This window comes from Streptopelia decaocto, assembly GCF_964273445.1.
Source record: "Streptopelia decaocto genome assembly, chromosome: 2".
NCBI lineage: Eukaryota > Metazoa > Chordata > Aves > Columbiformes > Columbidae > Streptopelia > Streptopelia decaocto.
The window spans coordinates 63,975,839-63,999,126 of record NC_138655.1 but is presented as its reverse complement, the minus strand read 5'-3'; the positions used below and the strand labels follow the sequence as shown (position 1 = coordinate 63,999,126).

Below are 23,288 nucleotides of genomic sequence, written 5' to 3'. Positions count from 1 at the left end.
ACTAGCAGTTTTAGAGCAGGGAGAAATTTGAGGCTAAATTAGAGTGTGCCCTTGAGATTATCTGCGTTTGAGTCTCAATCTTTATATTTTGACATTGGTAGAAAAACTGTAGAGCAAAGCATTAGAAATAGTCATTTGGGAAGCAAAGGGAGCTTTTTCAAGAATAGGGTGAGCTAACATCTGGTCTACTCTGCAAAGCTTCATCATCAACACTATCCAGCCCAGCATGGAGTGGCTGTGCAGGAACACTTGTGATCACTACTACACTGATACAAACCATCCACGTGGAACTAAGGACAGAACTTGTCCCAAGATGACTAGCACTTTCTTTCCATGTTAGAACTCTTCTTCAGCTCATTAGATCCTACATCCCAGCAGAATGAGTGATCCAGAGATAAAGAACAGGACAGAACTAATTTCTTGCTTTCATGGGGAAGTGGGGTGAGTGTTATGTCCTAACTACTTTCTTCTGGCTGATGCTCAGAGTGCTGCTGATGTGCTCTGGAGGAAGTTGTGTCCAACCCTTCTTAACCAAATGAAGGAAGTAAAAAAAGAGGAGGGAGACAGAGAGATGAAGATCCTAAAGGAGCACCTTAAAGAAAAAGAAATATGTACTTTGGCATTGCAGAGTTTTAACTGCTTGTGAGCCACCCACAATTAACCAGATGTCACTTCTTTCACTCTGGGTGCTCTTTCAAGCTGATGTCCTATCTGAAAAGACTTGAAAATTCAGCAGCAATCCAACATGATGCTTTTCTTTCTAGGCAACATACTGCAAGTTCCCAGGAACAATAACATAAACAGAAAAAGCACAAATATACGGACTTTCTAATGGATTATACGATGCAAAATATTACAAAATATTTTCCTGTTTATTTTACGTTGTACACACCTTTAGTTTTACTCAAAGCAAACAGTGAATTAGCAAGTATTGTGATACTCGCTAGGTCTCCTGTTGTTCTCTTCAAAACTACTGAACAGAATGAATGGTTATATATCCATATGACCATGCATCCTATGCTGTGACCTGCACCTGTGGTTGAGACAGGACATGGAGCTCCACAGCTCCAAACAAGTCAGTAGGGTTAGTTAAAGGCCTGCTACTGGGGAGCTAATTTGACATCCATAGAACCACAGAATATCCTGAGTCGGAAGGAACCCACAAGGATCATTGAGTCCAACTCCTGTCCCTGCATATGACAACCCCAAAATTCACACCATGTGTCTGAGGGCATTATCCAAATGCTTCCTGAATACTGTCAGGCTTGGGGCCGTGACTGCTTTCCATCCCAAAATGAGATAACAACCTTCAGTGTCTTCAGACACTGAGAACAGCAGAATATCTTTTAGCCTGCAGCACTAATTTTTACCTTTGTTCCCTCTTCCTTCACTGGGAGAGAAATGTTAATTCTCCCTGTCACTCTTGCAGAACAGAAAGAGAACACGTGGAAGAGAGTAGTGACTTCTCTTGCTTTTCTTCTTCAGCAATACTGCCAATGACTAGTACACAGGAGGGTTTGTTTTCTAAAATCACATCTTTGTTTGGGCTATGGAGGGCACTTGTGAAATCAAGAAAAACAAACAGGTCCTTATTCCCAGCAGCATTTTCCTTTACCTGGAGAGACAATGCTTGAATTTGGTGCTACCTGAGATGCTGTACAGTAATAAAACAAGCAATGACTATTATACCACACTGGGTTGTTGTCTTTTTCTCTTTTTGCTTGAACCCTCAAGTCATGAAGATCTGACTAATGCAAAATAAGAACTGGAGCAACTGTGTAATAATGAAGAAAATTTTGCTCAAGCCAGCATTTTGTTTTGCAGTGTTGCTAATAAAAGCAAGAAACTCAATTAACAAAACAGAGCTTTCCTGCTCCTTCCTATCTTGCAGCCCAATGCCATGGATATCCATCTAGGAAATGGGAGATTCATGGTCAGATTCCCTTCCTGTTGGAATCAGACAGGAGACTGGGCCTTGGATGTCCCCCTGAGCACCAGCTTGTCCCCAGATCATCAAACACAACAGCCATTCTGCAGCTCACATGGCCTCAACACAGAAGACAGCAATACTCAATAGTCGGATATCCTGTGTTCCTGGAAAAGGTCACTCTCTCTTGCTCTGACTCACAAAAAGGGCTTGAACCAGCCTTTGCTAACTACCCATTGCCTCCAACAGCCCGCTACAGGAGAAAAAAGTACATTCTCCAGAGGTAAAGAATGGCACCTAAAACACTCACATAAATCTAAGCCAAGCCTCAAAACAATGCTTAAAAATGTTCAACAGATTTCAGATTTCTGAAATTTATCTTTATGACTTTTTATCTTTTGCTGGGACTAGCTGAAAACCAGCACATGCCCTGTCATACTCAAGCTGTGGGGAGAAGACAAGAAGCCGTTTCTCATGGGATGCAACACCAGAGGCAAATCTCAAGGCTTTCCTAAATATAAAATTTCAATATGTGATGACTGAGAAAGTCTCAAAAGAACCTTGCCCTCCAGCATTTTGTGCTGTAGTACTCTCTTAGCCATAATTACCTGATTTCCTCTTACAGTTTTGTTTATTTTTCAATATTGTTCATCCTTATACAATCCGACCCACTTCCAGGTGACCAAATTTTTGGCCGAGTCCTTAAGTTAGCTAGCTTCCCTTGAAGATCTGAAACCTGTGAATATGCATCACTAGACACATGAGCTTTCATCTAATTTAAATCACATGAAGGTATATTATGTGCCTAAAAGCAAATCAGCTAAGATATACTGGCCCCTAAAAGAATAAGCAGAAAATGACATTAATTTTAAGCACCCGCTCATAGAGGTGAGGAAATCAAGAAAAGCTTGACAAATACAGAAAACCTTAAAGCTTTCATGAACATGAATGCTCTCTTTTAAAAGCATTAATTTAGAAACTGTGGGAAGACCAGCATGATATAGCCAACTCCTGAAAGGGTTGTTATCAAGGAAAGAAAGAAAGAAAGAAAGAAAGAAAGAAAGAAAGAAAGAAAGAAAGAAAGAAAGAAAGAAAGAAAGAAAGAAAGAAAGAAAGAAAGAAAGAAAGAAATGTGGGGTATTATCAATTAAAAGCTATTTCTATTTAATATTTTTGGTTGACCTGAGCCAGGCACTGGACAACTTTGACTCTTTATGTAAGGGCAATCAAACAGTGTCTAACTGAACAAAGAATTATCATGTTAAAACAGGGCATGGATTTTTAAGGAGAAAAACTTTGCTTCCTATAAAATAGCTTTTTCCACATTCACTTGGACAGCTTCCTGGGGATCCTGTTCATTGACCTGCATCCTCTCAGACTCCAGGAAGATAATCAAGAACAAGCTAACTGTGTCTACCTAAAAAATACATATCTAATATATAGTAAATAATCTAAATCAGTGTTATGTGCTATATATATGTGAGCATATATGCCTGTATGGAAATACATATATAGAGAAGCAGCACCTGTCCTTGATATGTAGATATCTGAATGCATACACATACATATATGCTTTGTATATGTAAATAGGTAAGTCTATACATACATATACACACACACACTTATATATATATTTATAATATATATATGTAAGTATGTGTGAACACGTCAGTGGTTGTTTACATATAGGAGCAAAAAAAGAAGTTGGGGATGTTCTTCCTCGCTTTAACATATCACTCACTTTGGAATTTTTTCATACAGAACAAACCAACTCTAATGAGCTATTCTGGACTGAAGAGTTTTATCAAGGAAACTGGACCATAATGAACCCTTTCCAACTGCAAAAAAAATTAATAGAAAGCAATAAAAAACCTGAAAATACTTTACTTAAGAAGCAGAGAGTGAATGCTAGAACATATATACACTAACTGTTCACCCAAATGCAGGAAGGAAGCAAACTCTGAAGGCAAAATCTTGGCCCACAAATGTCAACAGAAATTGGCCAATTCATAGTTTCTATATCTGCCATTGAGAATTTTATCTCAGCGTTTCCCAAGCATAACCTCCACCTAGGTAAAAAGAAGACTGCAGCTGATATTGTTGAGGCCACCACCTGAAAACTGGTGGATGCCAGAAATGCGTGAGGAAATCAGTATCCATCCCAGTGGAGCTTACAGCATCCCTGGGAAGGCCCAGTTCCAGGCACGCTGCAGCCCTGTCTCACACTGACAACACGGTTGTACCTTCATACTGCCAGCTTCTCTGAAATGAGTGTGAGGCTCTCTGTAGAGATGACTGCAGCCCTGACTTCTGCTGCATGGTTGTCAGACACCCTCACACCCAACCCTTCCTGCTCCCGTCAGCTGTACCTCTCCAGCTGCAAGAAGCCCAAGGTATGCAGTGTGTATGTCAAGGGTTTTGTTATCTCAGGCATGGTAAAATTACACTTTATTATGTTATGCTCCCCTGTTCTGTACTTACTGGCCAGATTTGGCAGATTCTGACAGCTTGCTGCTGTTTGCCCCAGCAGGCAGAAGGGATGATATGGTCACATTCATACCCAAAAGCTTTTGTATAACTGCAAAGATGATTTTTTTTTTACTATTCTCTAATTTTCTCTCTCGAAAAAGCAGTACATGGAACACCTACAGTAGCTTGGCTACCAAAAGCAGCCCGCCTGCCCTCGTGAAGCACTCTTTCTGGTCTAGCTATCTTGGTGAGAGGTGAGATATACTAGCTGTATAGCTCCAAGCTCTCAAGCTACCCTGATCACAGAATCACAGAATGTTAGGGATTGGAAGGGACCTCAAAAGATCACCTAGTCCAATGCCCCTGCCAGAGCAGGAACACTTAGATGAGGCTACACAGAAACGTGTCCAGGCGGGTTTTGAATGTCTCCAGAGAAGGAGACTCCACAACGCCCTGGGCAGCCTGTTCCAGTGCTCTCTTACCCTCACTGAGAAGAAGTTTCTTCTCAAATTTAAGTGGAACCTCTTGTGTTCCAGTTTGGACCCATTGCCCCTTGTCCTACCATTGGTTGTCACCAAGAAGAGCCTGGCTCCATCTTCATGACACTCACCTTTTACATATTTGTAAAAATTAATAAGGTCCCCCCTCAGTCTCCTCTTCTCCAAGCTAAAGAGCCCCAGCTCCCTCAGCCTTTCCTCATAAGGGAGATGCTCCACTCCCTTAATCATCTTCATGGCTCTGTGCTGGACTCTCTCCAGCAGTTCCCTGTCCTTCTTGAACTGAGGGGCCCAGAACTGGACACAATATTCCAGGTGTGGTCTCACCAGGGCAGAGTAAAGGGGAAGGAGAACCTCTCTCGACCTACTAACCACCCCCCTTCTAATACACTCCAGGATGCCATTGGCCTTCCTGGCCACAAGGGCACAGTGCTGGCTCATGGTCATCCTGCTGTCCATCAGGACCTCGAGGTCCCTTTCCCCTATGCTGCGCTCTAATAAGTCATTCCCCAATTTATACTGGAACCTGGGGTTGTTCCTGCCCAGATGCAGGACTCTACACTTTCCCTTGTCATATTTCATTAAATTTTTCCCCACCCAACAAGTATTCCTATGGAGAAGACCTAGCTCTGGTGATTTCATTAGGCTTTTCTAGGAATTCAGCAAGTATTTTGAATATTGTTGTAGGAGCTACATGATTTGCTTGAAACAGTTTGCTTTTTAGAGACTATTCCAATAAAACAATGAAACCATGAAGAAATAAGGAGTTAGAGTACATTTTAACAGGGGTATCTGATGGTCTAATGTTAGCCCACAATTTCGATATACTCATGACAGTGCTTAAAAATCATAGTCACTTTACCTGAATATAGCTAAGTTAACTGAAATTGCTTGACTCTATGTTAAAGCAAAGCACTAGAGTCGAAAGCTTTCTATTAACAAAGGAGCACTTACCTGTAATCATAGTTAGAGCTGATAAACTTGCTAAGGCTGAGATATCAAGGTTAAGGCTCTTTAAGTTTAAGGAAAAGTCTTTAATAGAGTCGAGCCACTCCCCAAATCCTCGAAGGCACTGAAGTCTATGAAGCACGAGTCCATTGCAGAATACAAACTTATCCTCAGCAGTATCAGACCTCAAATAAAAATAATTGAAAAAATTAGAAATGCATCTTCTACTTTACAGCAAAATGCATAACCAGTATTGAAGTGCCTGTCATTTAAAATCCAAGGCATATAATCCTGAGACATATGTGGGCATTCACATTTGACAATATGCTTCTCCCTTGAGGCCAAAGTACAACAAACAAGCTTCTATGATTGCTTACTTCGTAGACTTACAAGCCTGAGGTTAGCTGTAGCATGTGGTGTAGACTGCCTAATTAGTTAAGATTTTGGTCCTGCCCAAAGGCAAAAACAGAGAAGACATTTTACATTAAATACTGTATGTTTGAACCAAAATACTAATTGAGTGCATTTGGAAGTACAAAACTAACAAAAGCTGGAGAAAGAAGAGATTCTGCAACTCTCAGCATGTACTTTGTCTCATCTGCATTTTGCATATTGTAAAAATTGATAGGGGAAAAAACAATGGAAAATAAATGCAGTAATGGACCACAATGCACATAGCATCATAAACTCTTTAATGTGAAAACTTATATGTAAGAGAGATATAATGGCCAAGCTCTCCTCTCCTTCCCCTCCCCATTGCCAATATCCTTGTTAAAAAACACATGCAAAGGTCATTTTCAACCTAAAGAAACAAGGGCATAATTCAAATCACCAGTCTGGAATTTTCTCAGTCCCTGAAAGTGTTTTTGGTAAAGTGTCTTAACTAGTGCTAGACTGAAAAATAGTATCTCTATTAAATGACTTGGTATTAAGGAGAAAAATAATCTGAACAAGATTTTAAACCTTCCTCATATTTTTCAAAAACAGATGACAAAGATGTGCATGCGCAAAAGAAGTGGGAAAAGGAAAAAACTTCCATACTGAAAGTGCTTTTCTATAGTTTATGCGGATGAGTATGAAACAAATCTGCTCCAATAGTACCCAAGGATCAGTTTTAACTACTGTGGAAGAAGAGGATGGGATATATCAAATAAAAAGAAGCACATTAGCAAGACATATGCTCTCTTTTTAAATCGCTTTCTTGGTTTTTTTCTGCAGTGTAAAACAAATTAAACACTATATCCTGTGGATTCAGACATTGCTGATGTTTTGTGGGGTTTTTTGGTACAACTGACAATGTTTATAGATAGTAGCATATTTATTCCTTAAAAATATTTAGATGGATGATTTTTCACATCAGTTTAAGAGGAAAGGAAATAAATAGTTACCTGATGGAGAGTCTTAGTACAAACAGCTCCAAAAAAGCTGACTCTATGAGTAATGTCTGATCTTCTTTTGGGAGGTCAATAAATCCTGGGATTTTTTCTGCCCAGCCTCTGGTTATGTCAATGGAGGCAGTCAGAAGATTATAGAACTGTTGTACATGTTCTGCATCTGTGCCTGCAGCAGCCTGATCGGTGGAACAGTACTAAAATGAAAGCCACAGAAAGCAATGTTATATGCATTTAAGGACATTTTGTGAAACATACGGCATTACCTGCCCGACAACATTTCCTTCTGTGGCAAAGCTGGTATTATTATGAAAGGCATAATAAGTAGGTCTACATCTATCTACCTATTTGGCTACCTACAGGCATTTTACTGTCCAGTGGTATACTGAAAAAATATTCCCATGTGTATAGAAATAGTTTAAAATTTATAAATATAATACTTATCATATTTTATGAGTACATATATGCTATTAGTAAACAAAACCAGAAACCTGGTGGGTAGCGTAATTTCCATTGTACTAGAAGAGGAATACTATTCAACTTACTACAATCAAATACTTTTCCTATGTGTCTCAGTATGTTCAAAACACAGATTTCTTCCAAAACCTCTCAAACTCCATTTTATCCGACAGTGATAGAGACATGTAAGATAAAACCACATTTTATCTGACACATGCAGCATTGCTTCATTTGAATACAGAATTGGTTCAAAGTAAAACAGCTGCCCCATATCACCTCTTATCCATCAAATAGGAGCATTTAAAGTTCAGGAGAACCTATTATCCTGCTGATGTGGCCATAACTCTTCCAGACAACCATTGGGCAGGCTCAGCTTTCCCATGACTCTCTGACAGCTCCCTCCCTGCCATCTCCTACTTCCTCACCAGTGGATCCCTGTCACTCCTGTGACACTGCTCTCTCTCAGCAGAAAACACAACAGGAGCTTTTGTGGCTTAGTCCCATTCTGTGCTTGGAAAGCGCTGTTGGTTTTCTGAACAGGAACTGAATGATTTGGAATTTATCGTAACGACATCCTCACCATCAGGCATCTTGTGGGTTATTTCTGGGAAAAACCTCATACCCACTCTCTCTCTGGGACTGAGCCAGGGAAAGGCTGGGGCGGTCCCCAAGGCTGAAAGAAGCGTGCATGCTCTTTGGAAACAATTTTCCACAGGCAGTTAGGGCTTGAGTCCACCAGCCTAAAGGTCTCCCTATCAACTCCTCAAGCCAGAGTGGAAGCAGAAAGACCCACATATCTCCCCCAATCAGTAGCAGTGGGCTGGCAGCCTGGGAGCACCTTATTACAGGCATGCCACTTGGGCTGCAGGTATCACCCAAGCTGATAATTGCAACCATCTATGCAGGAAAGGGAGGGGGAAGCAGCAAGCAGAAGCTCTTGGGTAGGTGTGATGTTCTCTGTCTGTCCTGGCTGGAGCTGCTTGCTGTTGGTAGGTAAGGGATGAAGGGCACACGGTCAGAATCAGTGATTGATTGGAGAACCATAGCAATCCTAGAGACCTCTGGCTGTATCTGGGGTACTGGTGCCAGCCCTAAATGGCTCTATTCTGCTTACACAACGCTAACTGCATGAGTTTCTCATGGTAAGCTCCAGCTCACATCCCTAGTCAGCTAGTGAAACATGTGCAATTCCTCTTATAAAGTTCACATGAAGACAAATTCTGCCTCAGCTACTCTGAAGGACCCTGTGACAGTGAAACAGGTAAAGGCCAAAAAATAGAAAGGATGAGGAGCAGTGTTAGAAGAATCTGTATGCTACACTATTTACATGTTCAGTCCTGCATCTGAATGGAGCAGTTGAAGATGCTCAAGCAGCGTGAACTAACTACTCCTGGCACTGGACTGCAGCAAGATGTGCTGAGGTGATTAGTGGGTAGGAAAAGATCATGGGCTTTTTCAGAGCCCCTGCATGTTCTGGACCCTCTTAAAATGAACATGTGGAGCAAGCCAAGACAGCATGTGTGTGGAGATGGGCTTTTCTCATTCATGGTCTTCAGCTCCTGAAGACTCTGGGAGATGTGCGTTGCTGTGCAGGGGCTGAGCTGTGACTCTTCCTTTCTGCACAGGGAAATCAAATAGGGTGACGGAAACTCCTGCCTCACCATAGGTACTGCTAAGGCAAGATGCATGCTTGATCCTTCGAGCGGTGAAGAGGAAGGAAAAGGAAAAGAAAAAAGATACTACCCGAAGTTCATTCTAAATATAACTCATCACAAGCCAGCGTAATTACGCCAGGTATTAATTTGTTCCTGATATTTATGAAAGATTCCTTTGGCAAAAGTACGGCAAAGTTTTAACATTTCCTAATGAAGTTGAATGCTGCGTTATGTCACATAAATGTGAATGCTACAGTACAGTGTACCCCACATGGGGCACCTAATTAAATTAAATACATCTGAAAAAATTATAGCCTATATTTGTTGTTACAGTTTAGCCCATGAGAGCAATTTTAGAAGAAAGGTAAGAAATTATATGAAATTATATAATTTTAAGCTGCTGTAATACGTCACTGCTTGCTACAAAGAGTCAGGAAGTACAAAGAATAGCTAAAATAAAATATTTGTAACAGAAGACGTAAGAGTATATAAGTAACCATAAACAATATATATGGTTCTGTTTTATGCACCAAAATCTGTGGGGTTTTTTTTCCATGATTATTTCATTGAGAAGAGGTGATATGTGACCTAACTTCTGACCAAGACAGCTGGTAAGCCTGCCCTTGGTCAGGCGGCCATGGTACAGAAGGGCTCAGATCTGCATTTCTTAACCTGCCCCGTGCAAACTGGAGGCGTGCCGGGAGAAAGCCAGAAGACAAAGCTCTGCATTACTCCCTTCCTCAGAGCTCCTTGGGGAATTAAATGAAACCCGACTGTTACTCAAGGCAAGGTTTGCATGCATAGCAAGCAACATTAACTTGTGTGGTGTATCTAAAGGGATTCGGAAAGCCTGATGTTGGGGAGCCTGATAGCATGAGCCAGCTCTACCCTGTGCGTGCTTTCATCAGTCCTTCATCAACCGCTACAGCTGCAAAAGCCGAACAATAACTTCTCTGCACAGAGGAGAAGCTATGCTTGCTTTTCCAAAAGCCATGACATTTGCTTAATTTCGTGGCTGGGGAAGAGAGTGGGTTATTACCTAAACGCTGCACTCCCTCTCCAAAATGGCAACATTTCTATTAATGTTGGAGGCCATTCTGCCTGAATAAGGACGGCAAGATACAGGGTCTATTTCTCATCTCACTTACTTAGAAGGATAAACTCATGGAATTGTACCAGTAAAACAGGTGTAAGACTGGACAGCGGCCCTTGGCCTTTAAGGACTTCATAAACTAAACTCTCTTCCTAGTAATTGCTTTTTGAAACCAAGTACCTAAATATACCATTGCTATGGACTGGTAAGTTAAAACCAGTGCTGAAATGAAAAGTAGCCATGTTCTGAACAGAACCAGTTCCAATATGTTTTGGTTTAAAATCCACAGCTTATGTAATTTTTTTTTTTTTAGGCTTTTTTGGGGGGAAGGGGTACAGGTTCCTCTCTGAAACTCTTATCAGTATTTTTTAAGACGGTCAGACATTGCAGCTTGTAAACATGAAGACGACAAACATGAAGGTCATGTCTGCAGAAGTGTTAGGACTAACTCCAAAGCCAGGTTTCCAGAATGGCCCGTTTGTGGTGCACGGCAGGGTCAACATGCCGTAAATTAGTCTTTACAGGTACAGGATTATTCTTTGAAGGAATCTTTTAGCATTGCAGTGTGCTTACTGCACATTTCATTCATTAATCTCAGTTTTTACACAGCATTTTTTTCTCATCTCCCTTAACTTTTCAAAAGAAGTATAAGGTTTATTAAAAACATAAGCATCTACTAATTTATTTTAGTGTATTTTTGTCTTTTCAGCAGTGCTGAGCATAACAGACTATTATATATTTTATTGTAAAGAAAAACCTGGATATTAATATGTCATAACAGGCAACAATATTTAAACATTTAGCTACCAAGACTAAATTAATTTACTGTCAGTCATGTGCTTCCTACAATGCCCAACAGAATTGTTCAACAGTTCAACCTATAGGCTGTTTGCTTAAAAACAGAAGTAATTACTGCAGGACAAAGAAAAAAGCCACATAAAAATACACAGTTTTCATTATTTTTTTTTTTTGTAAATCCAAAAGAACTTTATATCTATAAATAAATGCATAAGGTTAGACACTGCTTTCATGGCCTGGGCTATTATACCCCTGTAATTCTGTGAAACCCAAGGGATTTCTGTCAAAGAGCACAGCTCATCACACACCTTGATATTTGCAGAATGACCCCCTGAGACATTCTGGCTAAGTTAAAATACATGTAAACAGGGCTAATGCATTCTTTCCCTAAAAGGCTATTGGATACTGAACAGCTAGATTCTTAATAATTTGGAAAATTATATGATTGTTTACTTACAGATTAGCTTGAAGAAAAGTTGTTACAGCATTCTTAAAATTGCTAAATGATATATGTACATATATTCTAAAATAAAATAATGTAATTTTTATTTCATTACAATCAAATATGTTTTAGTATTAAATATTACTTAGCAACAAGTGATAAATGGCCAGTGTAGATTTTGTCTGTGTACAGCTGTATTCTTTACAAGCTCAGATTTAATCATATTTCATTAAGAGGAAGGAATCTCATCTTGCTTTTCCTTAGCTGTATTTTTTCTTTTCCTTTATCAACCTGCCTAAAAATGTATTTAACAAGCTATTTCAATGCCATATTTCAATATCTATAGAACTATTTTTTAAGCTTTCCAAATATTCCATGAATAATTAAATGGTGAATACGATACATTAAAGAACAAAGTTACAAAAATATATAATCTCTGAAAAAGCTTTACTGAAATAATTTTTTAAGGATGTTGATTTTAAAAGGTTTGTTTTACAAATGTCAGTTTTACTGAATAAGTATTCATGCTGGGGTATCCGAAGCCACATTCTGGTCTTATTTAAATAATGGCAAAATTACTGTTGATTTCAGTACAAATGGCCCTATCCCTCCAGTGTTACTTTGAGCAACCTTATATCTGAATATTAAGGAAGTGCTATTACATTTTACCCTTCCAAACTTGGAAATTAAGATGCTGGACATGTGAGTACTGCTCCTGAGTTCGAGGGATCATATTCTAATTGCTTGTGTTTTGCCACAGCCTTTTGCAAGAAGAATGCTCTTTTCATTCACACATTTTCGCTTTCACTCACCCATGGAATATGCTGCAAATAACTTTATGATTGATATTCTCACAACGAATAGTTACTAATTCCTACTGCACCTCCTTTCCCCTCATTGTTCACCTAACATGAAAAGACATGGCTGGCTGGACAAACTTCTACCCTCATCCGAATTTCGCATTTAATTTCACTTTAGCAAACCAGCAGTTAAGTAGAAATTCAGTTCACATATAATTTCTATGCGGAAAACAAGGAAGCAAACAAAAGTGAGACATACTCTTGAATAGTCAAGCTCCCTGGGCGTGGAGTCGGTTAAAGCTCGTACAAGGGCGTTCATCATGTTGATGGGAGGAGAAGGCGGGGAGGGCTGAGAGGGTTCTTGCTGTAAGGGGCTCTTTGGTTTGGAAGGCAGACGACCTCTTCTCCCTTTCAGGCTGTCAGTACGGACAACTAGGGGAAAAACAAACAAACAAACAAAAGGGAATTAGTTGTGAAGATACCAGCAAACCACAGGTCAGAATGAACACCTGCTTTTCTTATGGTGGCCAGCCCAGCAAAAATAAGAGCGTTCTCCAGTTTCAGCACATGCTCTTGGTGCCTTTGATTGCAAAGGAACACAAATGATACCAAAATTGCATCAGACTTATGATCGTAAGCAGCAATGTAGCTGCTTACTTAAAGCCCAGCTGTGTTCCCAGTGTTCGTGCTTTGCAGCACATCTATGTGCCCGTGCACACACATACACACAGACACTCTACTGCCGAAAGAAAACCAAATGTGAAACACAAATTCTAACGTTCCTGCTATTGGTGCACATTTTAAATGGCAGAGTCATTCATTCAAAGTAATTTTAGCTTTCTTGAAGCATTTGAAAAATCATGGTCATGCTATATAGGTTATATTATCCATGTCAGTATTTGCAATGGGACTGCTGACACAGTATTACTCACATACTTAAATATTTGCAGAATTGGGACTAATGAGTTGATCCTGTTTCCATTTAAATTAATTGCAAATTTACAATCAGCTTATGGGAATGAGACAAGATTCCATGTCAAAATGTACACAATCCAGTGCAGCCCCCGGTGAGATAACGGGGGAAGCCAACAGCATTATTGAGCAACATTCAAAGTTTATAAAGGAGACATTTTGGCCAGTGTCAAATTATCCTCTCATGACCTTGCTGTTCTTGAACTCTGGGGTCTAAAGACTAAATATGATAATACGGGTGAAAAGAAGAAAATCAATACATTATTACACAAATGCACACATTTCGGGGTAAGTTATGAATCTTATCACTGTAAAATTAATTGTAAAGGCATCCATGTCCACATATACACACACGCAGATTCATTAAGCGAAATATTTCGGCATCTGGGATAATAATAGCAATAGTTCTTACCTTCTTTAACCATGCCGACACTGAGACACTTCTGGAACCGGCAGTATTGGCATCTGTTACGACGTCTCTTGTCCACTGGACAGTTTTTATTTGCCAGACAAACATATTTTGCATTTTTCTGAACTGTTCTCTGTGAAAATGCAACACAAAAATAGTAAACTGATTGTTTCTTGACCAACTTAGAACCTGACAAAATGTGTTTTAATTACAACATGAAAAGCGACAGTGCAATTCATATAATTAGATAAAATTAATTTCCTAACACACTAGCCTCCAGGAAAAACAATTTTATTAGTGTTAGCTGCTGACAATGAAAATCATCTAGGATTGTTCTGAAGCAAGTCTCTGGAGACAGGCAACTTTGAATGATAAAATCATATCTGAAATTACCAGGTCATCGCATCTACCTTTGGGGATTAGATTATCTCCGCTTTTAATATCCCTTTGGGAACAATTTTCTACTTGGTTCATTCCCTTGATTATTGCTGACCTTATTAAAATAAAATCAAAATGATCTGCGATGTACTTCTCTTGCTATCACTATTGTTAGTCAAATACCACAATAACTGGTTTGGTTAGCCATTAAAATCATCAGGGAGAAAAATAAAAATACCAGAAATCCCTACCAAATATGTTTAGGTAAATATTCTGGGAAAGCTAACCTTATCTGGGAAAAAAAAAAAATAATTATACTGTGGTTATATCCATTTAATTAACTCTAAAATTATCTTAGAACTATATAGTAAATTCCAAATTTCTAAAAATCTGGTAAACCATGAGACAACGTAACAAATATTGATGCAAAAATGTATTCTATGTTTCCATACTTAAAATCAAAGATACATCAATAAATAACTTTGCACCAAAAAAAGCCTTTAATAGGAAAGACATCAGAACAGGAGCAAATTTATCAACTCAACATTCAATATTAAATCTTTCACTGCAATTAAATTAATTGAAAAATGTTATTTCATAATTTGTGTTCCTTTTCAAATAACAACCTAAATCTACTAAATATAAGAGACACAGCAAATATTTTTCATTGCATTTTGGAGCTGAATACTGTTTAATTTTGCAGAATACGCTCTAGATACTGTTCCCAGTCAAGGATATGCTATTGATTTCCACAGGGGCAGGATCAGGCCCTTGAGAGTTGCTATTTCCAGATTATTTGTGTTTCCTTCTCTAGTTATATTTAAATAACAGCTGAGTTTTATAAGACTTGTGTATTTTACCACATTGTCAAAGGATTATTAGTCAGTAACATTAGCAGCTCCGTCTACAATCAAGAAAAGTTGTAAGCCCTCCCCACCAGCTATTTTTGGACTATTTTTGTTGCCATCGTATCTTTTACCAGAACAGGAGCATTACTGTTGTTTTTGCAGGAAGGAATACACCAAATCAACCCCAAATGTACCAAATCTTAAAGCTGCTGCCCAGAACCATCCTACCAAAAGTTGTTCACTTAAGCTAAAATTTCTGAAATAACAGTGGAATCTGAACTCGGTCTGTTGGAAGGAAATCACAAAGGACCCAAATCTAAGAGCAGAAAGAGAGTATTCAGCTCCACTGAGAAACGGCTTGTGTGTAAGTTTTTCATGTTGCTCTTCAGCTGCAAAGCCTTCTCCATGACAGAGCAGGCACGAGGACCCTGTGCAGGGCTTAGTCACAGCTCTGCTTCCCATCGTTGAGGGCTCACTGGGCTCCTGAGCTGAAGAGTAACAACGAGGCAGCAACCAAATAAAATCAGAAGCGCTTGGGTTTGTCCCACGTGTGAAAACATTTTCCTCCTGGCGCCGACCCCGCAGCACTCCTCACCTCAATATCCCCCGGACAACAAATGGCACCCCTGCCACCAACTAAAATACCAAGTGGACTTTATGATTCCTGGATTTTTTCCCTCGCTCAAAAATGAGGTTTAATTGGAGCGAGTGACTGAGTCAAACCCAGGCTGGATGTACTCCAGGTGCATTTCGACATGGAACAAATGGAGCTTAGAGACAGGGGTGACCTGTGTTCTGTTGAGGGATGCTGGCAGACTGAGGATGTGGTTTGCCCAATTCACTGCCATGGACGTTTCTCAGCTGAGACCAGCTGATCATTTTATCCTACAGAGGGCTTGCTTTGGCCTTTTTCAAAAATTTTTGGGTGGGTGTCCATCACACCCTACTGGGGGAGGACAAGGAGCCTGCCAGGGCAGGCTTGGGGGAATTGGGGAAGGAAGAAAATCACAGAGCTCTCACCTTGAAAAAGCCCTTGCAGCCCTCGCACGTCCGTACCCCGTAGTGCTGGCAGGCGGCATTGTCCCCGCAGACAGCGCAGGTGCCTTCCCCGGACGAGGAGCTCCGGCTGGGTGGGGACGGGAGGCCACTGCTGCTGCCGCCGCTGCTCTCCCCCATCAGGCTGGAGGCGGCTGCGTTGAGGCCGAGCGGTGAGAAGGCTAAGGTGGCTGGTCTTTTGGCCAGGTGCAGCCCGTAGGGATGGCTCTCCATGTGTGGCTGGCTGGTGGCCGGCCTGTCGGAGCCCAGGGGCAGGCTCAGGGAGGCAGGGTCGTAGCACATGTGGGCAGCTGCGGGCGGCGTGTGTGGGGGCGAGGGCTTGAAGTGGAAGAGGGGGAAGCGGGGAGGCACGGTCTTCATGGGGGCAGTGTCCATCAGGTGGCCGGGTGGCAGGCAGCTCTGTGTGGGCTGCAACGGGGGCTCGTCCCACAGGCTCTGGTGAGAGGGGAAGCCAGGCGTGGTGGGCGTGGAGGGTGGAGATTGCTTGAAGTACATGGAGGTGCTGGGCATCCCCTCATCTGTGGAGGGTGGCAGTGAGGGCTGGTACGGGGAGAGCCGTGTGTCTTCCATCTTTATGAGAGGCCTCTGGCCGGAGGAGGCAGATTGCATTTGGTAGAGGCAGGAAGGCTTGAGATCATAGCTGCTAGAGTAACCCTCCATAAAGGTGCTGAAGCTGGGAAGGGAGGTGGTGGCAGTGGCAGTGATTTCGGTACTGCTCAGGTCCATGGTCAGCTTGGAGTAGTCAGGGTTCATGATCTCTGAGCTGTACTCCGAGCCATACGCGTAGGTCTGAGCTGCATAATTTGAACCGGGCGGCGAAGGGCTATACTGCGCTTGCACACAGGGCATATCTGCAAGGGCAAAGGGGGACGTTAACAACAAGCCCAGCATGCCGAGGCCATGGCCCTAGCCCTCGCGAACCTCTTTCCTAAAAGCTTTCCCACATTTCACGGAGCTCAGTTAGACACCCGACTCCCACTCTCTTCTGGATGGGAACATATAAATTACCCTCGAGTCTTTGCCTTTCAACAAGAAATACGCATTGACGATAGACTAAGCATTAGGTATTAGGGATCCTGTTCTCATCTAGTCATGGGAGCAACTCAAATTTATACCAGTGTCACCGAGAGAAGAAGCCATCTCAAGCTGCCCTACATCTGCTGCTTAATATACATAGGTGTCAATGAGAATTAGATAAGCAGAATGAAAACAGTTTATGGCTCTAAATCTATCTCTGTATGCGTGCAACTGTGCCATAAAATTTTCATGAAGGGCAAACAAGATTATCAAATGCATAATATTGAAAATGATATTTATTTTAAAAGAAACAGCATCTGCAGTACATGTCAGAGGAATGACTCAAATCACCATGTTTGCTGCTTACGACTTGCAAACATCAATTTTGCTTATTCAACTCTGGGCCTTTCAAGCATATTTCTGGTCAGCTAATAATTTAAGGTTGTTGTCTAACTAGTAGTTTTAAGGTTTATATGTGGTAGAACTTTCTCCTAAAAAAAAGTGGGTGGTACAACATATCCTTAAATTTGCAAAACTGTAAGAGAAAACATGTATGGTATTTGTTTCTGGTTTTATAGGAAAGAAAGGTTGAGGCTGCTAATACAATTGTTTTTATCCATTAGTCATCAAAGTTAATGTGGTTCATTGATAGCTCGGATGGTTGAAGCAACACAGTGCCTGGCTACAAATATGTGATTTTTTTTTTCTTTTCCTTTTCCTCCTAGTTTGCTATTTCCTTTGCTGGTCTCAGGAAATAATGGACCAAATTCTGCAATCCATTTGAGGTTTACCTGACTAAACACTGGGAGACTCTAGACCAATATTTGCAACCCAAACTAAAAGTGCTTGGTGTATTTCAGTTCCACAGCAGAGGAATAAAATGCACCAATTAGTATAAAATCTCTCATAAAGAGAAAAGTAAACATGAAGAAAATGTATATCAAAATTAAGAGCAGTTCATCTCTTCTTAATAGTGGCAATTTATATTCCAAAAGCATTTGAGAAACAATTAAAACTAAAAAAATCTGCCTTGCAAACAGTGGGGTTTTTCTCAGTATTTTAAGAACTCCCTTCAGTTATAATTTTAAAATGTTAACTTTAAGAATACAAATAATTTGTGTTAAATCAACCTTTAATTCTTTCCTTCCTGCTTTGCAGACAAACATATTTAAGCTAAGCACCAGATTTCAATTATCATACTGTCACAAACCACTCAGATCTTTCTTCTTCTTGAAAAAACTTTAAAAACTGAGAAAAAAAATAGCACTGTTTTCTGAAGTTAAGACCTTCTTGCTTGTAAATCCAAACACTTAAAGAAAAAGCAGGACAACATAAGCCTTGCCTCCCAGTGTTATTTATGTATTTTTCTACCGTTCTCTTTTTCCCTATCAATTTCTGTCCATGTCATTCCACACGTCCACATTTCATGGCAATTCCTATTACTATCATTTCTTGTTTTAAGGACTATTTGTTAAGACGTACTGACCAGTGCTTGATCAATTAAAAGGCGAGATAAATTCCTTCCACGCACCTCCACTGAGAACTGACTGAGGAACACAACTGAATGAGTGGACAGATAATGTCACAAGTGGACGTGTTGATACAAAACTCTATGAAGGGAAAAGGCTTTTTTCCTACCTCAGAAAATGAGTATTTCAGGTAAACAGATCAGTTCGCTTTTTTTTTCTAAGCATAACAGGTTTATGTCACTGAATTCTGTGCAAAGTGGACTAAGAAAACAGAAGTCTAAAATCAGTCCGACCTGAAGACAGAAAAAATATCCCCAACCTAAAGGTCTGGTCGGCTCTCTGGGACTCCTCCTACCTCGCTTTTTGCCATTGCACTTGACTGACTAATTCTAACCCTTACTTTTCCACTTAAGGCACCAATATTAATTACTCTGCAAAGTAAATAACCTGGGATTTTTTTCTTCCTTACCCAACGATACTAAAAAAAAAAAAAAAAAAGCCCCATAGGAGGCGCATTGAAGAGCAACCTGTCATCAACACCCAAATGAATGGGCACAAAAATCAGGGCTGTTAGCTTATTATTCTGCTGTCTTTGCAAAAGCTCGACACAAGGGATGCTCAGCTTAACGCCCAGCAAGCCGGACTCCTCACAGGGACACTAACATCCCACTCATTTTCCTTTCGAGAGCCGGCAGGTCTTTGGCTGGGGGCTCACAACCCCCATGTGCCCAGGCATGGCATCGCTAGAAGCGCTGTTAAAGCGCTGCCCTGATCCTTTTGGGATTTAAACACCCCGCGGCCCCGGTACAGGGAGTACGTCGGAGGCCGATGATGCCAAAGGGATTTGGGAAGGGTAGAGACCACGGCAGGAGCTCTCGCACACCCTTCCCCCCTCCTCGTCCTCTCCCGGGAGGAGCCGGGCCGCCCGGCCCCGCGGAGCGGCAGCTTACCTGGCGGGTATCTTGCGCGCTGAATGGTGGGGCTGGAGGTGCGGACGGAGGCGGCGGCGGGCGGCGGCGGCGGGGGGCTGGATGCCGGCTGGGACCTCTCTGCGGAGGCGGGTCTGGAGCCTGGCCTCGGCGGGGGGCGCTCTTCCGACCCGGGCTCTGTCCGCCGGCGGCGGGGGAGAAGGCAGAGTCAGGGGGCGGCTGGGCCCGGTGGGGCAGGGGGTGTCCCCCATGCCTCCCCCCTCCCCAAGCCGACCGTCTCGGGGGGGACCTTCCCCCACACTCGCACGGCAAGCCACCGCCTCGCCCCACGGGTGGGGAGGGGGAGCCGGACTGGGAGCGCGTTTCTACCAGCTACCGCTCCCCCATCACACAAAAGGCAAGAAAGCACCGGGCTGGGACAACGGAGCCAGCCGTTCTCCAAGCAAGGAAACTGGGGAGGGCAAGAGCAGATTCTCAGACTACAACAAGCGGGGCAGCATCCCCGTGCGTTCACTTCCCCGCGGGAACTTTCTTTTTTTGAGGGGAAGGCGGGCAGCAGCAGGCTGGAAGTTTCTATGCAAGGTACTGGCCAGACTTGAGTGGTATCCTACCAGCCTGGCTACCCTGCGGCATCTCCACTTCCCGCTCCTCGCTCGGCTCTGCCCCGCGGGACGCCTCGGGGCCACCAGCGTGTGCGCAGGGAAGGGACCGCGGCCTCGCCGCGTCCCCTTGTCCCGGGGCAGCCCGGCGCTGCCAGCACGGCCGGGGGCTCCGCGGCAGCCCAGGGGATGCGCGGCAGCGCCGTCCCCTGCCCACGGGAGCCGCTCCCCGGCGGCTCTTTCACCCACTCCTTGTTGTTGTTGTTTTTTTTTCTTTCCAGGCGCTCCTAGTCTTTGGTGTCTCCCCTCAGCTCTCGGGATGTTAAGTGACTGGTAGCTCATCCCTTTCTTTCCCCAGGGTTTTGTTCCCTCCCCACTGTCGGGCCAAGCTCTTGCGAAGCGGCTTCCCGCTCGGCGCGGAGCGCCCTGGGGCTCCTTTCCCCCCACCCCGCGAGCCGCCGGTTACCTAGAGACACTCGCTGCGCTTTTAACCATGCAACACCCCTCCGGACTGCAGCCGCCCGAGCCAGGAGCGCAGAGCCTTAAGGGCTGTAAATTAGAAGGAAATAACTACCCTTGTCAAAGCTCTTTTCTTCCTCCGTGCACTTTACATTCAGCCCCGAGTGACACCCCTCCCCACCCTGTAATACGAGGAGGAAACCGTGAAATACTCCATTGTGATTGTGACTTCTTCAGGCGAGTTTCGAAACCTTCATTTACCCGAGAGGGACCGCGGAGGGGGAAGCTCCATTGAATGAAAAAGTTTTGAGCTCTATTTCCACCGCCGGTTAGGTCGTGATTTTTTTTTTTGTTGGAGAAGGGGGATCGCCCCGAGCCGCACGGTCACTTCAGCAAATATCCACGAACTCGTGTGAGATTTACCTCCGAAGAAACCGTCTGGTCTGGTTTAGTCCATTGTTTTTTACCGGGGCTTGACTCCAGCATACAACGGTCTCCACGGAGGAGAGAAAAATAGGGCGAAGAATGTAATCGAGTGTAGCGGCTTGGATAAAAGTTAGAGATTCATTCCCAAACTTTCTTTTTTTTTTTTTCCCTGAAGAAAAAAATACTATCCCAACACACCGATCCCCCTACCTAAAACAGCGTTTTCCCTGTGAAATGTTCTCGCATGGAATCCACTGTCTCAAAAAATTGCAAGTTAAATAACAGCGTTATTAACTAGCCGCGCGAAGGTGAGCCGCATCTCCCCCCCGGGACAGTGTATCGCGATAATGCCTTCCCGATATCCGCCCCTCGACACAATATCACAAGCCAGCGTCCGCGTTTTCTCGCCTGTTTCCAAGACCGAAACTTCTTTCGCAGCTATTAAGGTAAGAAGGCAAAAGCGAAGAGGCACCGCAGGGGCAGGGAGCGGGGCAGCGGCGGCGCAGCCCAGCCCAGCCCAGCCTGCCCGCACCGCACCACCCGTGCCGGGGCACCGCAGCACCTCATTACCGTTCCTGACCTCCGAGGGGAAAAGTGCACATTTCCGAGGAGCAGATGCCGGGCAGACGTGCCGAGCAAACATCCCGTCTCATTTCCATACAATATGTCACATTCCGGCAATTACCTCTTGGGCCGAGCTCTTTCGGGCTGCCGAGAGGGCTTATTCTCTCCCAAAGTGAGATTAGATCAACCTGCCCCTCCGTCCCTATTAGACAGCTCGAACTTGTGCAAACAAAACCACCTATTTCCCAAGCGCAGTTAAAGGAAGGAGACAAATTACTGCCATTCATCACCGGCGCTGTAAACTCCCCGCCGCCGCCGCCGGCAGCATCATTTCCATGACAACAACTAGCAGAAATACCTTAGTACCACCGGCTCCGGCTGCCGCTCCTCTCAGCCACAGCCCTCCCGTTTGCGAGGGGCGGCGGTGCCCCGGGCACGGCGGGGGTTGCTGAGCCAGCAGGGAGGCTCTGGAGCCGAGCGGCAAACGAGCATCCACGAAGGGGGAAAGGAGAGGGAAAGTTTCAGCGAGAGCCCGGCACGGCAGCGCGCCGGCTGAGCCGTGCTGCCCGTCGCCGGCATCTCCCGAGCATCTACCCCGGCGGCACAACTTTCCCAGAGTGGGGACACGTCGCGTTGTCCCTCTCCCTCAGCCGCTCCCGCTCATTCGTATACGTACTCGGTTGCTGTGGAGGTTCCGTCTTTACATCTAGTTTGTAGGTGCCCGCTTCCTTAAAGGCGCATGTAGGCGCTGTCCAGCGGCAGGACCCGAGACACAAAACCCCGGAGACTCCCGGCGGCTGCAGGTCCGGAGGGTGCGTTATCCCGAGGCATGGAAAAGGATTGCAAAAGCCTGAGAAGCCAGGAGCCCGTCCCCGGGCGGCGGGAGGGAAGGAGCGGGCGGGCGGGCGAGGGATGCCGAGCCGCTGCCGCCGCCGCCGCCGCGATTTGCCTTTGTGTGTGTGCGGCGGGAGCTGGGCCGGGACCTGTGCCCGCGTTCCCGGTGCGAGTGCAAGTGCCCCGGGGTGCGCGTGTGCCTGCGCGAAGAGAGGGGACGGAGGCGCCTCTCTGCGCTGCTCTCCCGCTCCCTCTCTCTGAACGTCATTTATGTGAGAGGAGCCCTAGCGGCCTCTCCATAGAGCGGCTGGAATGCGAAACGTCAATAGTGACGCCATGGGAGCCTGACGCTACTGACCCCCCCCCCCCCGCCCAGTGTGTGCGCCGCGCTCCCGCCGCACCGCGCTGTGCAGAGCCGTGCAGAGCGGCGCAGAGCCGCGCAGAGCCGATCCGTACCGTGCCGCGCAGAGCGGGTGAAGCGGCAGCTCCGCGTCGCCAGCAGCGGGACGGGGTGGCTGGTCCGCCGCCTGGGGACTGGCTGCCCGCGGCTGCCTGGCGAGTCGCTCCCAAGACAGATTATTATTATTATTATTATTATTATTATTATTATTATTATTATTATTATTATTATTATTATTATTATTAGATCGTGTTGTGTTGTTTTGCAAACACAGCAACTCTTCACCGGCGTGGTTCAAGGGGAAAAAGCTTTGCTTGCTTAATTAGTGACACTTTCAGGAGGACTTATTAAAGATTTCTTTTTTTCTGTTATCTTTTTTCCTCTTTTTCCTTTTCTCCCTCTTTTTCCTCTTTTTCATTTTTATTTGTCCTTCCGTCTTTTTTTTAAAA

The 23,288-nt window shown here is 43.8% G+C and overlaps 1 protein-coding gene across 3 annotated transcripts in view; it reads right to left on the bottom strand.

Moving 5' to 3' along the window:
* The window catches only part of NR4A3 (nuclear receptor subfamily 4 group A member 3), a 32,453-nt gene extending 9,788 nt beyond the window's left edge, over positions 1-22,665 (bottom strand). For 2 of the 3 annotated variants that reach the window (XM_082044454.1, XM_082044455.1), the window contains exons 1-7: positions 22,282-22,665; positions 19,579-19,734; positions 16,107-16,993; positions 13,864-13,993; positions 12,739-12,911; positions 7,230-7,429; positions 5,848-6,026 (exon numbers count right to left, since the gene is read on the bottom strand). In XM_082044454.1, the coding sequence (XP_081900580.1) occupies positions 5,848-6,026; positions 7,230-7,429; positions 12,739-12,911; positions 13,864-13,993; positions 16,107-16,991 (1,567 nt within the window). In that variant the 5' untranslated portion in view covers positions 16,992-16,993; positions 19,579-19,734; positions 22,282-22,665. The remainder of the gene's footprint in view (positions 1-5,847; positions 6,027-7,229; positions 7,430-12,738; positions 12,912-13,863; positions 13,994-16,106; positions 16,994-19,578; positions 19,735-22,281) is intronic. The other variant, XM_082044453.1, reaches the window with a different exon arrangement.
* Positions 22,666-23,288: the final 623 nt, after the last annotated feature.